Source organism: Hesperophylax consimilis, chromosome 27 (genome assembly GCF_061612785.1).
Source record: "Hesperophylax consimilis isolate HC1 chromosome 27, BYU_Hcon_1.0, whole genome shotgun sequence".
In the NCBI taxonomy this organism is placed as follows: domain Eukaryota; kingdom Metazoa; phylum Arthropoda; class Insecta; order Trichoptera; family Limnephilidae; genus Hesperophylax; species Hesperophylax consimilis.
The window spans coordinates 23,835,430-23,851,532 of NC_142862.1; the positions used below are offsets into that span (position 1 = coordinate 23,835,430).

The 16,103-nt window shown below is 38.7% G+C and overlaps 1 protein-coding gene across 2 annotated transcripts in view; it reads right to left on the reverse strand.

Moving 5' to 3' along the window:
• Positions 1 to 2,361: 2,361 nt before the first annotated feature.
• LOC149410806 (low density lipoprotein receptor adapter protein 1) overlaps positions 2,362 to 16,103 on the reverse strand; it is a 53,606-nt gene continuing 39,864 nt past the window's right edge. For both annotated transcript variants that reach the window (XM_089647778.1, XM_089647779.1), the window contains exons 4-6: positions 13,790 to 14,015; positions 6,261 to 6,349; positions 2,362 to 3,978 (exon numbers count right to left, since the gene is read on the reverse strand). In XM_089647778.1, coding sequence (XP_089503904.1) covers positions 3,875 to 3,978; positions 6,261 to 6,349; positions 13,790 to 14,015 — 419 coding nt within the window. In that variant the 3' untranslated portion in view covers positions 2,362 to 3,874. The remainder of the gene's footprint in view (positions 3,979 to 6,260; positions 6,350 to 13,789; positions 14,016 to 16,103) is intronic.

Genomic DNA, 16,103 nt, shown 5'->3' on the forward strand with positions numbered 1-16,103 from the left:
ATTCTGACAGAAACAAAACCATAAACAATTAAAGAAAACTCAAAAATCGCATTCAAATATTTAATTTCATGTAGTTTTTTGTTAACGACATCTAGAGGATTGAAGGAAAACGGTTTAAAACCACAATCTACTTTGACGTTGGCGAACATTACTCTATTGTTTTGTATTGTAGTTCAACTCCAAACCGTAAATGTCGCGGAAACTTAGAATCGTCAATTTTACTTTTAGATACTCGACATTATGTCATCGTTACGTATTCTGTGGTTACGTATTTACGCAACTTTACCAACTTTATTAGTAGTTAGAAGAGTTAGAATTTATTTGAACCTGCTTCGCGAATGTGAGAGAATTTCTCATCGCCTTATTTTTCGTATTTTACTTCCGAATATCGAGAAGCGGCGCTGTTTTTTTTTTAAATTGCAGTTAAATGTTTGACCGTGGAAACTGGGAATAATACCATAGATGAACGAAGTACCTACCTGACTGCTTGGTCAATCACACATAAATATTTGTGCACTAAAAACAATGAGATTTTATTTTACACCCACTCAGGATAAATTATAATTAATTCATTAAAAATACTAATTTTTGTTTGCCACACAGGAAGACAGATGAAAATTTGAAGCTGGACACATATGGCAGAGCCAGCGAGCCAAATAACCCCGCGCCGAGCCAAAAATCGTTAACGTGTTTTATATATATAAATTTTATCTACCTATATTATTTGTTACCACTTAATTTTAAATGAACATTTGTAAAAAAACTATTTTATTTGCTTAAATTATTTTATACTCAATTTTAAATAAACTTTCTTTTTTTTAATACATATTTGTCACAAACAAAAAGTGTTCTATTTATTTATATTATTCTTAGTACGTATTTTAAATAAACTTTAATAACCTATTTTATGTATCCATAATACGATTTTAGTGAACAAATTCGAGATGTTCATTCAATGGTGACATAGATAATGCCTAAAATATTTTGGAAAACTTTTCTCCCTGAAGTTCTCTAGCCACAAAGAACTTTATTAACTAGCCCCTATAAATATTTACCGATTTTCATGTCTCGTCGGCTCGTTCGTGTGTGGCCCCTAATTTGCACCGTGTCCAAACGGATTCAGCCGGGGCATTTCTCTCAGCTTTGGCCTTGAAACTCATTTGAAACCGCCACGCCCACCTCAAAATTCTTATAGAAAACGAATAATATGGCTAAAATCTCAGATCTCATTGGTGAGAGCAGAAGGATTGGTTTGATCTCTCGCTCTCTACCATAATGACTCGTGTAACAGAAAGAGATGACGGAATTTTGCCGTGAATGGTTTATTTATACACGCGGGTTGTCATTTGCTGCCGAAATACTATCATTTCCGTCGTTTTAAAGTTGTTCGTGATAAAAATACAATATAAGCCAGTATAGTGTTAGCGAGTTACAAACATATATTCAACCTACCTACGTAAGTTCAAGTTTAAAGTGAATTGACAGTTTTTAGGTTATTAAGTAACATACTTGGCATATGTCTTCCTCCACAACGTATAAATGTTATTTATTATATCGACCAACTTATTCATGTTATTGATTAGTGTTATCCTGTATTATCTTATTGTTTTGGTGAAATTAAAGATTTTTAAACATATGTAACCAGGAGTTCATGAGGCTAAAAAATGTCGGAATTCTTCGTCGTACTGTCGGACAATCATGTTTTGGAAATTTTCTTCAGTGTTGTTGCAAATTTCTTGTCATTTTGGGTTTCTTCTTCTCAGATTAACAAGTTTCATCTTAAGGAAATGCACTGTAAAAGTTTATTTTCTTAGTCAGATGAACCTTGCCCTTGGAAAACATTTCGACATTTTTCTGCTTCAAGGACATTTTTATTTTTAAAATATTTTTTTGGGCTAGTGAATGAATGGAGTAGGCCGAGAGCAATTATATTGTCTATGGTTGCATCTTACTTTTAGATGACCTTGAGTTTTTTCTATCTTGTCTACTGCTCTTTTCCGCACGGTAGGTACTGCTTGTATATCTGTGGTTAAGTACTGTATAATTCTGTTGTATACAAAAAGCCCGAAGATATCGATCTAGAGAGTGGTATATTTATGGATTCAGCCAAATGGTCAGAGTTTATTTATGGCTCTGACGTGTGTGTCTAGCTTTATGGAATTTTATCTAACAGCAGTTATTCTAGAAGTGGTTTATTTGGTTCTAGATAATAAGACATTCTACCAAAATAGGTCCGAAGAAATAAATGCAGAATTTTCAATAAATAAATTTATTAAAAAAGAAATCACTACACACACAATACAAACTGGAATAAGTTGAAACATAATCTAAGGAAAATAAACTATGTCAAATTTGGTTGCATTTTTAATTTTAAATAATGTAGTACGATTTAAATTTTTACCTGCTAAGAAAACTCTTTGGTAAAAAAAAACGTGAATACTTCTTTTCTTTGGTTTTGGTAAATTAAAACTTCTTGCTCATAATATTAATTATGTATCAAGCATTATAAGATTTGTTATTATACAACATATTGTTAAATATATAATTAAGTTACAAAATTAGTACCTTTAGATGTAAACAAGGAGGATATGCAATTTAAACACCTTAATTAAAAACAGTTTCAAAGGGATAACGAAGAAAAAATAAAGTAAACGCATAAATTTATAATCTTTCCGAAAATCTATGTAATTTTTTTAAAAATCTGATGTTTTTTGGGTATTCTAAAATACTTATTTATTTAATACTTAATGATGCTGATTTTCGTTTTGGGAAACAAATTGGCAACAGACGCATCAGTAGATAAAGCCAAATAAAGATCATTATCACAGACATCCCAATTGATAGACAAGCCCGTCTCCCTTTCTGTGAATTGTCAATAAATGAATCTAACAATATACAGGGAACTCGCATTGTAATATCAGTATTTGGTCCACGAAAATAAAAGAATTTCTAGTCCTTTTTAAAATGGCGCTCATGTGGCTGAATGAAATCATCACAATGATAATTCAACAAATCTTTAAAAAGTTATATAAAGTCATGGAAAGTGATGAAACAAAAATTTTATTGACTGGGTTATGTAGGTTAGGTTAGGTTAGGTAAAAAAAATTTTTTTTTCATCGTTTCTAATGACTTTATATCACTTTTTAAAAGTGTGTTGAATTGTTGCTGTGTTGAGTTATCATGGAACCAAAAAACTTAACCCCAAATCGGGTATATAAAATTTTGGGCTTGTTTTCAAAATCGAATATTTTGTTACACTATTTAGTTGGACACTTTTACTCACCTTATTCATTATGCAACCCGATTTTTAAACGGTTTGGTTAAAAGCGAACATTCAGACCCTGCGAAGAAAAGTCACACAGTGGACTGCGCTTCTAAGCGTTGCCTCACTTTAGCAAACTTTACTTTTCTGGGCAGGGCCTGGTTTTTTCAATGTGAGCTCTTCGGTTGACAATGTACTCATTGCGTACTATATCGCTTGCCATACATTACCAATGGGAATGTATGGCAAGCTTAGGCTGAAATAGGGTTACGACTGATGTCGTAGTTTATTCAGAGCATTCTTGAACCCCCCTGGTACCAAAAATTTTGATTGTTTGCCTCTAGCTCGTCAAAATGATACCCAGATTTTATGTTAGGGCAAGTCTATTAATTTGGATGTCTGTGGTCTTTATATTGCAACTTGTACACAACAATGTGTTAATTTCTCAATCATTTTTTTAAATATTGTGTCTGTATTACTGTCCGTGTCACCCTGTACATTCCTCTTATTTTTGACTACAGTATGCTTAAAAGCAATTTATAAAATCCTACAATGTCTAGTTTTGGTATAGCTTTAAAATTGGTCCACATAAAACACTCTAGTATTTGATAATTAAGCTTCGGTTTCTGCAGTCATGTCCGCCTCTATTTCTTCGGGCGTCCGGAGATCAATGGCAAACTTTTTCTTCAGAGTGGCTATCTTGTCGCCTTCATTTTCTGAAAGCATAGAGAAGAAAAAAAAGTTAAAAGAGTAGACAAAATTGCTGCACGAAGAAGAGATGTATTTTTATTCTCCCCGATGACTTAATTAATTAAGACTCCCAGTTTCGTTAATTCCACACAGGGGGGGAGGGTCTTTATTTACCTAGAAGCTAGGTATTTTACATAGAGTCTGCAGATTTTATATGGTTTTACGCCTAACCGGGCTTTTACTTAGATTTTAAGAAAATAATATAAGTAGTGAGCTATCTAAAATTATTTTAATGCATGGAACAAGGTTAAACTAATAAACTAAATATGAAACAATATTAGTAAAATATAAAATAAAATAGTAACTAGAACAATACTAAATATAAGACAAATCACTAAAACTAAATTACTAATACTACTATAATTTGTAGGATTCAACAAAGTGTTGGTACAGATTACCATAATAAATCATCAGTAAATATATCAATACTACCCCCAAACTTGTTGCCCAGATTATGCATTCTATTGGTTAGAGAGTGTGTCTGATAGTTGGTTGTGTATGTATTGCAGAGGAATGCCACAGATTTAATAATAGTACACTAAAGTTCCTGTACAAATCGGTCTATTCAGTACACAACACACGCTTCAGCAGTGTTCTTCGTCCACAGTAATTAATCATTGATAATTGAAGATCAATATAAAATGCCAAGTTAATCAAATAAAGATGCAATTTTCTGATTTACCTATCTTCCTGTTTTCATCTGTGTAATTAATAATGATTTCCATCTACATACATACAACCAATGATGTTAGAATATATCTAGACTTGCTATTGTCTCACAAACTCAAGATAAAACTTGGAATGTAAGAAACACTCTACTGTTTCCAGTAAATTCTTAATTCAAACATTGTTCATGTATGACAAAGATAGATTTTCAAAGAATATGTGCGTATGAACGAAATAAACAACAGCGGTTGGCGTATTCATATTTGCGTCGAATACTACATTCTACTTACAGGAGTGACTGAGATAACAAGATATGCTTACTTGCTTAGACTAGCTACTGGCTTAAAAATAATTGTATTTTTATAATGATAAAATAATTTGTATGTATTTTACAAATGATATCTTATTTCTTAACTTGTACTAGTGTTTGTCGAGTAATGAAAACATTATGTGGTGTCATTTTGGAACTTTTTAAATGCAATGCAACTAGATCTTACATGACGCATGGCAGTTTAGTACTGCTAAAACTGTGAAATCGAAAGCACTACAATTGACTTGCTTTTGGCTTGCCATTTTGAGATATCTACAGCGCATCTAGATACATGTATTGTAACATCATTGCATATAACATACAAATATAGGATGCGATAACATCAACAACTGTTCCAAAGCAAAATGACAAAAGCATTATTTAAGAAGACAAATATTACATAAATATAAAATCTATATAAATAAAAATGTATGTGTTCGTTTGTTCAAAATCTTAAAATTCCAAAATTCTTCACAGATTGCTTTGAAAGATTGACACAATGTGAGTTTTTATATACCTATATTATATAGGTGTCTCATATGAAAGGTAAAAACATGCTATTTTGAAAAACTGCGCCATCTGTTGGATGTAAAAGCGACTATTGTTATTCTGCAAACATGGCGGGGGGAAGCTAGTATAGATATAAAAGCTTAGCACGCATGCAAATTCGCGGCGTGTAAAGTGTTAACTGATTTGGGCTTACAATAGAAAAGATATGTTTGCATAATATTTTATTTTCTACAAAAATAGGATAATTTATTTGATGGATAAATGATTTTTGAAGTGAAACTTCTTTAGGCGCGTAATGGATTTTCGGGGACGGAGTAAAACCGAGTCAGGATCGACACGAAAATGCGGGTACCCCCACCACCGCTCACCGTTCACTGTCCCTCTCTCACCATATGCGCTTGTTGAGGTGGGGGAGCCGCTCACGAACGTTTTGCTTTGAGTTACGAGCGAGATACGAGTTCGGTTTAGCAGGTCGGCCGGTAGCGCACTTGCGCGGCCACGCCCACCACGGCCAGTGAATCAGTTAGCAGCGTGCTCCCGCTGTGATAAGTTGTGTTCGCGTTTTGTGTTGCGTTTACATTTACATTTATAGTTGTAGTTCATTTAATTAATTCATTTAATTTTTGATGAAATGAAAATAGAGAGAGAGGAATACTAGAAGTTTCACTTCTGTCTTGCGTAGGCTTGACACACCCACTTTTTTTTTTCATTAGTTATATATATAATTCGTCATTATTAACTGTTGAATAAAATTATGTTTACCTGGATCAGTTCCTTGTTTCTCCTTGACTTTCCGGGAGTATTCTTGGAAGGCAGCGGCCAGCGCGTAGGTCAATCCTCGAGCTGCACTTCTGCAAAACAATGACAGTGTATTAAGACATGGAAGCGTGCCGATTGTCGCTAAGGATTACATTGCAAGAGTCTTAATAAAAGTTATTGTCCATAGCAAGATGGACAGTGGTGGGATCTGGGAAGGAAGTAAGGAGAGGGAGAAGATGTATTAGAGGAGGATTAGAAAGTTCCTATCTATTCAGATCCAGTCACTAAATACGACTAAAGCCATTTCAAGCAACATTGCGATTTTGAATGTAAAGTATACAGGGTGTATCGGCACGTACCCGACAAACTTTAACCAGCTATTCCTTAGCACATTTGGAGTAAAAAATGTTATCGGCACTTTGCTGTCCGGTAACATTGTTTTTTAATAAAAAATTTACTATTCATATTTTCACCACATGTCACCAATGTTTTATCCTTTGTCAAAGTTTGAAAACCCATCTGGCAATATTTTGTTCGAGTTTCATTGAATAATGTACGTATGTACCTACGTTGGCGCGCTTTTACAATCACAACGAAATGGCACGGCACCATTCGTCTCATTTTTAACTATTATTATTTAGTGTGTACGAAAGAGCGAGGACACTTTTTGACACACTTGCTAATAACAGCTGTTGAACCCGAGAAACAATTCCAATGACAGTGACGGAGTGTGGATTTTTGATTTTTTTTTGTTTTTAATTGAAAAAAAATTTTACCGGACAGCAAAGTGCCCATAACATTTTTTACTCCAAATGTGCTAAGAAATACCTGGTTAAAGTTTGTCGGGTACGTGCCGATACACCCTGTATTGTTATAACACGGTTATACTTATATTGGTGTTATTGTGATGATTATTTCCCATGTTTTTATTTTATAATATTATTATATGCTCTAAAAACTAGATTAAAAATGATTTCAGTAGAAAATAGCGAGGTTTCAAATCAATCTTTACCCACATTTTAAATAAGATTCTAGTTTCCAATCTCTTTGATAGATGTCGTTAATGTTTTCAAACACAACATTGCCAACTGTAGAAACTTATATTATCAATAATGTGGTGTGTTTCTGACATTTTTTTAAATTTGAAAAGTTAATTTTTTTGTGATATTTTGAGTTTTAACTAGTTCTCTTTCACCAGAAATCATCCCATTTCTCCACTATGAAGTTTAAACCAAAATATTACAATAATATTTTGATTGCATTTCATAGGATGTTGGCACTTCATTACAATTTGGGAGGCAGGTATGGGAATCGTCGCCCCGGGAACCATTTATTGGATAACCAACATCTCTGCCATAGTCGCACAAAGTGGTTCGCTACATATGGTATGTTTAGCAGGGGTGCCCGGGTTCATGGGGTAAGGTTTGTCTAGGTCTTGGCGGGGGATGCGTCTACCCACCAACTGCATGTAGGGCATTTTTGACGTCTCCAACAGGAAGGGATGGACTCACATGTCCGTTACTCCTGGACACACTGACCTCCAGATTCCTATTCACCCCTCGTATCGTTTTCCTTCCCAGAACTTCCACCTTTTTCTTTCCTTAACAAGACTCTCCACGCAGCATCCCAAAAGATAGCTCCTGTGTGGAGCTAGTGTAATATCTATTCTATGATCTCATTATAGATTCTACAAAGCTGGTGCTCACTGATCTAAACAAATATTAGCACTTTTTTCCAATATCCCTAAAGTGGTAGAAAGTCTTGAGTATCGCTCTTGTGAAAGACCACCTTTGAGAATCGAAACTTTGTTGAAAAAGCTTTCGTCATGTTTGGTGAACATATCTGAATAGCCAGATTCTTCTCGACCTTCCTCTTTGACATCTCCTTTGGGCCCCCACTCTCTTCGGTCTCACAACATGCATATAGGGGATTTCAGAGTCCCACTGGCTTTGGGCAGTTGGCAATGATGTGCAGTGTTCACAAAACAATAAAATTTATTTTTTTGCAGCATTTTTTGTCCTGTATCTTCTGAAGATGCAATTTTGTTAATGAACATGTTTGGATAAAATACATAAATAGTTAAATCTAACATAGATGGAGAAAAATCTTATCTTATTCGGTCAATACGTTTATCAAGCTGATTTCATATCTGTATCAAAATGTTAATGCTAGCGTAGGGAGTGTGGCGAACCCATCGCTCACGGAGTGGAAACACGACCTGCAATAGCCATCCCAAGCTAAGGTGTGGGATACCGTGCCCAGAGCTGAATGATACTGGGGAACAGTGTCACGAACGGTTCCTCCGAGACACAAGGTCGCATCTCGGAGTATACAGACCTTACCCCGGCATTCGGGGCTCTGCTGGGGTGGACCTTTTATTTCCCTAGATACTCGTGGGACCAAATATGGACTGCAAAAACAAAGACAACACTGACGAGGGACCTTTAAGGAACCTAGGGGGAGTGGAAGGAGGAGTTGAGGCCGCCTCGGTGGACTCATCCCTCTTGGGGCCTTTGAGGAACCAAGAGGAAGTGGAGAGGAGAGATGGGACCACCCTGGTGGACTCTTCCCTTGAGGGGCCCTCTGGGAACCGTAAAGAAGGACCTCCGACGGACGCAACGCGGCGGGATCCCCCAGGGGATCCAGACGTGGAAATGCAGGGACCATCAGGGGACCTGGAAAATAGCGCATGTCGGGATAAGGAAGGCCACTTTCACGGTGCGCCCTCCTAACACCGAGGAGCGTAAATAGGAGGAATGACCTAAGGATTAGGCAGTAATGGCTAAAAACTTACAGTTCATTCAAATAAACTTGCACCGCAGTCCGGCAGCGACTGCAGTGCTTAGCAGTAGAGTCACCCGGGACAGTGTGGACGTCGCGCTGATCCAAGAACCCTGGACTTATAGGGGGAAGGTCAGAGGACTAAACATGAACCAAGGTCTACTCTATTATAACGAGTCGGGGGACAGACCCAGGGCCTGTATTCTCATCAGAGGGATACCTGGCACACTGCTACCCGAACACTGCAGTAGGGACTTAGTGGCTGTGAAGCTACAGGTCACGCTGGACCAAAGAAGCAGGGAAGTAGTTGTGGCATCAGCATACATGCCCTATGACTCTGTGGAACCACCACCCTCAAGGGAAATAACGAGACTCGTCCAGGACTGCAGGGAGAAGGGTAGGGAACTGATACTCGGAGCAGATGCTAACTCGCACCACACTGTGTGGGGGAGTACGGACATCAACAAACGAGGACAGGACCTCCTGGAATACCTGATGACAGTGAACCTTGAGATTCTTAATAGAGGTAGGGAACCCACCTTCGTTATAAGTAACAGACAGGAGGTGATAGACCTGACCCTAGGAACATTGAGAGTCTCAGGATGGAGAGTATCGGACGAACCATCCCTGTCGGACCACCGACACATAGAATTTAAACTAGAGGGAGAAACAAGCAAAACGGGGACCGATACATATAGGAACCCAAAAGCAACTGACTGGACTAGATACTCGGAGGAACTAAATATAGGAATGACAAGATTCCCAGCTAAATACGGCTGCCCCGAAGAAATTGAGGACGCAGTAGAAGTACTGAGGGACTCAATGATAAGTGCATACGAAAATAGCTGCCCTCTGAAGACAAGTACCAGGGACAAAACACCGTGGTGGAGCAGAAGACTGCAGGAGCTACGGAAAATAGTAAGGCAAGCTTTCAACAAGGCCAAAAAGTCAGGAAACTGGGATGCCCACAAGCAATACCAGAAAGAGTACAAGGTGGCAATCCAGAAAGCCAAAACATGCTCCTGGGAGAAATACTGTGGGGAGGTGGAAACCATCCCACAGACTGCAAGAATCCAAAAAATTCTTGCAAAAGACCCAGGGGCAGCAAAAGGCCCATTCAAAAAATCTGATGGAGGATTTACCAACAGTTGGGAGGAGGAGTTGGAGGTACTGCTGGGGAAACATTTTCCCGGCTACAAAAAGTTAGAAGCAGATGACACCGGTCCACCACCAGCCCGAGTTACACGGGAAGGTAAGGACTGGGACACTGCGGCTAAAATAGTTACTCCCTCCAGAGTTAAATGGGCAATCAGAGGGTTTGACCCTTTTAAAAGCGCAGGAGAGGATGGAATCTTTCCGGCACTTCTACAGAGGGGCCTAGATACAATCCTACTTCCGGTGACGAAGATCCTGAGGGCATGCTGTGCCCTCGGATACATCCCCATACCATGGCGGAAGACAAGGGTAGTGTTCATACCCAAACCGGGGAGAGCTGACTACGACCAACCAGGTGCATTCCGCCCAATTAGCCTCACCTCATTTCTTTTGAAGACAATGGAGAGGCTAATGGACAGGCACATAAGGGACGGGGCACTGAAAGAGAAGCCCCTCCACGAGTTACAATTTGCTTACCAAGCAGGTAAGTCAGTCGACGCGGCACTGCACAGGTTGGTGTACAAACTGGAGCAGGCACAAGCGACTGGGGAACTGGCGGTAGGGCTATTCCTGGATATAGAGGGAGCATTTAACTGCACCACTATTAAATCCATTGATGAAGCGGCAGAAAGACATGGACTCGACAAAACCACCAGAAGGTGGCTGAGGAACATGCTCTCAGGCCGGATACTTACGGTGACAAGGGGTGAGGTAAGCATCAAAGTGCTGGTGACACGAGGGTGTCCACAGGGAGGGGTCTTATCACCCTTGCTGTGGAGCCTGGTGGTGGACAACCTCATCCGGAAACTCAACAACAGGGGCCTATATACGCAAGGGTATGCGGATGACATTGCAACCATAATAAGGTGTTGGGATGCAGACACAACCCGAGGCCTTATACAGTCAACACTGGCAACAGTGGAAGAATGGTGTGAAGAAACAGGACTGTCAGTCAACCCAGACAAGACAGAACTAGTAATCTTTACGCGTAAAAGGAAACTAGAAGGATGGAGCAATCCAACCTTCTATGGAAAGGAATTAGAACCCTCTGACACGGTTAAGTACCTCGGAGTCATCATAGATGCCAAACTGAGCTGGAAAAACCAGGTGGAAACTGTAGGCAGAAAGGCCTGTGCTCTGATGTGGGCAACTAGGCGAATCTGCGGCAGAACGTGGGGTCTCAAACCTAAAATGATGCAATGGCTTTACACAGCCGTTGTAAAACCAAGGATCATGCACGCAGCCCTGGTCTGGTGGAGGAGAACAACACTGAAAACAGTGATGGTCACACTCAATCACATACAGGGACTTGCATGCAGAAGCATCACAGGAGCCATGAGAACCACTCCAATACTAGCCATGGGAGTGCTGCTGAACCTACCCCCACTAAACATAGAAATAGAGGGGGCGGCGATGGCGGCAGCCTACAGGTTACATTGCAATGGCCAATGGAGAGGAGAGTTGCCCAGAAACAGTCACACGGAGATAGGAATAAGACTGAGGGCAATTAGTCCGACGGCTGGGATGAAGCAGGACGGCAAGCAAGCCGAATACTTCTTCGGACAGCTGTTTAAAGTGACGTACCCCACAAGGGAGGAATGGGACACGGTCCCAGGTCCAAACTCCAAACAGGAACTAATCTGGTTCACAGACGGGTCCAAGATGGAGGAAGGAACAGGGGCCGGGGTCTGTCTACAGGGATCTAAGAGGGAACTCAGTATACCTCTAGGAATGCACTGCACTGTGTTTCAAGCTGAGATGAAAGCCATCTTAGCCTGCGCACAGGAGAATATGAGTATCGGGTACAGAAATAAGAACATAAATCTATGTTCAGATAGCCAGGCGGCCTTAATGGCACTGGAAAGTAACCGATGCGACTCCAGACTGGTGATGGAATGCAGGACTATCCTTATAGAACTGGCGACCATCAATAAAGTAACCCTGCTCTGGGTACCAGGACATAAAGGTATTGAGGGCAACGAGCGGGCTGACGAACTAGCAAGGAAAGGGGCGAAAGCACCACTTGCGGGATCCGAGCCGGCCGTAGGAGTAGCAGCTTGCCACACCAAACTACATATCAAGAGGTGGGTCAAATCCCAACACTGGAAGGAATGGAAGAAGGCACCCGGAATGAGGCAATCTAAAGTACTCATAAACGGACCGGACCCTAACCGAACCAGGCAACTACTCGATATGGACAGAAACTCACTGAGGGAACTGGTAGGACTATTAACGGGACACTGCCATCTCAGGAGACACATGCAACTGTTGGGAGTGGAAAACACCAACATCTGTAGGAAATGTGAAGAGGAGGAAGAGACTCCAATTCACCTATGGTGCCAATGTCCCGCTCTGCTGGGAATAAGGCTCAGATACCTGGGAAGACACAGTGTGGAACCAGAAGACATCGCCACATATCCAATGACAGCCCTGGTGAACTTCATTAAAGGGACCGGGTTACTGGCAAGGGAATGAGGTAAAATGGGAGATAGTACAATGGGCCTATGGCCTAAGTGCTCGCGGGGAACGTAAGTAAACCGCCTCCGACTTAAAAAAAAAAAAAAAAAAAAAAAAAAAAAATGTTACCTGTATCATTTGCAAATGGCTTTTTAGAGAGATAGAACTATCAAATTAATGCCACACAAGTGCACTACCTACTCTATGACGCACCATATCAGTGTTGACTCATGAGTGACTGGTAAAAGATAAAATATAAAAGGAAAACATGGCATGTGGTCACGTCATGTGACACATTGTTGACATTATTGTGAAAGCCAACAAGCCTAAACGTGAACATGAGATAGTGTTTTATTCATACTTCTCATTTTATGCAACTGAATATTTAAACGCTAATAAAAGTTTGAGAATGCATACACGTAACGTTAAAAACTCGCAATTGAGACATAAATAAGTAGAGAGAGGAGATGTTATCTGTGGAGACATTATAGATTTATCGCGCCCTTGAGGTGATTTCCTTACGAAAACAGCGCTATAGGAATAATCAATCTATTATTATTTTTCGTTTGTAAGCCACTGGTTGTACATATATATGTAGAGTTTTAAGTCACTTGCAATAGATCATAACTGTAGGAAGTTATTAGTTAAAAGTCGAAGTAATAGGGTATTTTTTTTTTTTTTTTTTTTTACATTAGCTCCATATAGGCTCTGAGGAAAAAGATCCCTCAGGGCCTGTGGGGATGCTGTGTGGAGGGTCTTTTTAGGGAATGGAGAGGAAGTTCTGGGAAGGAAAAAGGTATGATGGGTGGGTAGGAATTCTGGGGATCAATGCGTCCAGGAATGACGAATGTATGATTCCATCCCTCCCACTTTGGTGAGGTCAAAAGGCAATCTATGTAATAGGGTATATGAACCTATACCCTATAGCCTAAGTAATAGGGTATAGAAACCTATACAATTTTATTTATAAGTAATAACTTTTTACAGTTAAGATTTATTACTAGTGGTTATTACAATTAAGATTAAGAACAACTACATAGTGACAACTAAAATTAATAAATACATATAAATGTATTAATTAAATTGTAATGAGTCTTTTGTAAGGTGTAACCTAAAAAAAGATAAAAGTGTGTGGTTACCTTGATTCACAGACAAAAGCGTGACAGTTAAACGGATTCATTCCTTTGGACGATTCCTTGACGACTATCATGGAGAAAACCCTGGTGTAGACCAGATCCTGGACTCCGTAGGAAATGGAGTCTATGGTGAAGTCAGAAGCCAGCTCCACACCCTGGTTCTTGGAGACGGAACGGAGCTTGACTCCCTCCGTGGAGATGATCAGCTTTACCACGGGAAGGATTTGTCCTGGAATCAGAAACATAACCTAAAATTTTTGAATTTACTTATTTATTTATCTTTGCCATACTGAGTTATTACATAATCTCATTATTAATTATCTTCTAATTTATGTAAGTATTATTGGTGATTAATTGTTACTCTGTCTTGCCTAATTTTTAAATATGTAGGTACATCTACAGGGTTTTCCAATAAGAGGTGTTATTTTGAATAGTCCGCTATTTCGGTAGATGTTACTTTTGAAGCTGTCATTTTTTGACAGTTGACAAGTAGAAACTACGCCATTAATAAAAATGGAACGAAACACGCTTCAACAACGCATTGAAATTATTAAAATTCACTTGAGTGAATTAAATGCAAATCATCTTGAGTGATGAGGCCCATTTCCACCTAGATGGCTTTGTCAACAAGCAAAATTGTCACATCTGGGGCTCGGAAAACCCAAGAGTTATTGTTGAAAAGCATCTCTATCCTCAACGTGTGACTGTTTGGTGCGTTTTAAGGTCCGGCGGAGTCATTGGACCTTACTTTTTCGAAAATGAGGCTGGAGCAACAGTTACGGTGAATGGATTGTGCTATCGAGAGATGATTAATGATTTTTTATGGCCGGAATTAGATGGTATTGATCTGGAAAACGTTTACTTTCAACAAAACGGCGCTACGTGCCACACAAGCAACGAAACCATTGATCTTTTACGATTAAATATCAAAATAACACCTCTTATTGGAAAACCCTGCATTTGAATTTCACGTTTTTCACTTTTGTTTTCGTAAATAAATGCAAATCTTGGAAGTAGAAAATTAACCCACTTCCTGTCATCAGATCGAGCTGAAGCGGCAAATAGACCCGCTGTCGATGACAATGCATTCCATCAACTTTTGGTTTCAATCATTTACAAACACGTGGACATATACGCATTTCTCTGAAATCGGATGACATTACATAACAACAGTCAATATACGAAATATAACAATACCTAATCGAGATTTGGCGTAGTTGTTAAATTTCATTGGCGAAGAGTCTAGCATTTAAAATGCCTTATGTGAATTGGTGAGTAACACCAAATTAATACCCTAGAATATTGATAATACGTCAACTCCAGTAAAACTTTGGAAGTATTTACTTGTGTTGGCTGGAAACTCTGGCCGCTAGATGCGCCAGTGTCAATAGATGGCATAATCATGCCTATAATCCAATCAAATGTATGGGTAATGTATGAATCAAGCCTCACAACTCATGCCGTCAGGAGGTGCTAGTGTAGCACACTGCCATCAGAAAGTATGAGAAACGTTAGAAGTTGGAGGTATTATAAATATTCTACAGTATATTTGGTAACACTAACTTCTGAAATGATATTTAATTTTTATTTATTTATTACACGCCCTAGGGGGCTTTTCTTTTAAAAAAATACAAGCATTTTGTATCAGAGTAAACAATTAAAAATTAATACAATAAAGAAAAATGTAAACATAATAGCAAAAATGAATCCTCACGCATATTAGGCCAGTCAATAAAGGTTCAAAATGAGGCTAACCCAAGCATTAATTCCCCCGTCGATGAAATTTTTGCAGTCACGTGGAGTATCATTTAGGGATGACGAATGACAAGAGATCCAACAAAATATTTAACGGGAAGTTAGTTATTTTTAGCAAAAACTGAAAAAAAATTATTACTCTCGCTGGAAAAGTATTTCTTTCGAGAACTCTTCACATATTGTTAGTATTAATTAATATCCACCTGATTAAATAGAAATCCAACAATATTTTTGTAGGGAAAGTGTTTTTTTTAAAAGAGATTTGTTTTTTAATTCTATTGTTACCGGGAAAATTACTCCCTCCAATTTTTGATCACGGAGTGTCTTTATATTGGTGTTTGCTTTATTTAATCAAGAGATCCAACATTTTTTTCTTTTGGAACATGCTTTTTTGATATCAGTCAAAAATATCGCTCCGGAAAAATCATCCGTCCAATTTTTTTACGCCAAGTTGATGGGATAGCTATGTAAAAACGATTTATGCAAAGATCCAACAAAATTTTGAACGGCAACCTATTTTTTAAAATTAATTTCGAACGCACGCTCATTTCGCGTGATTTTT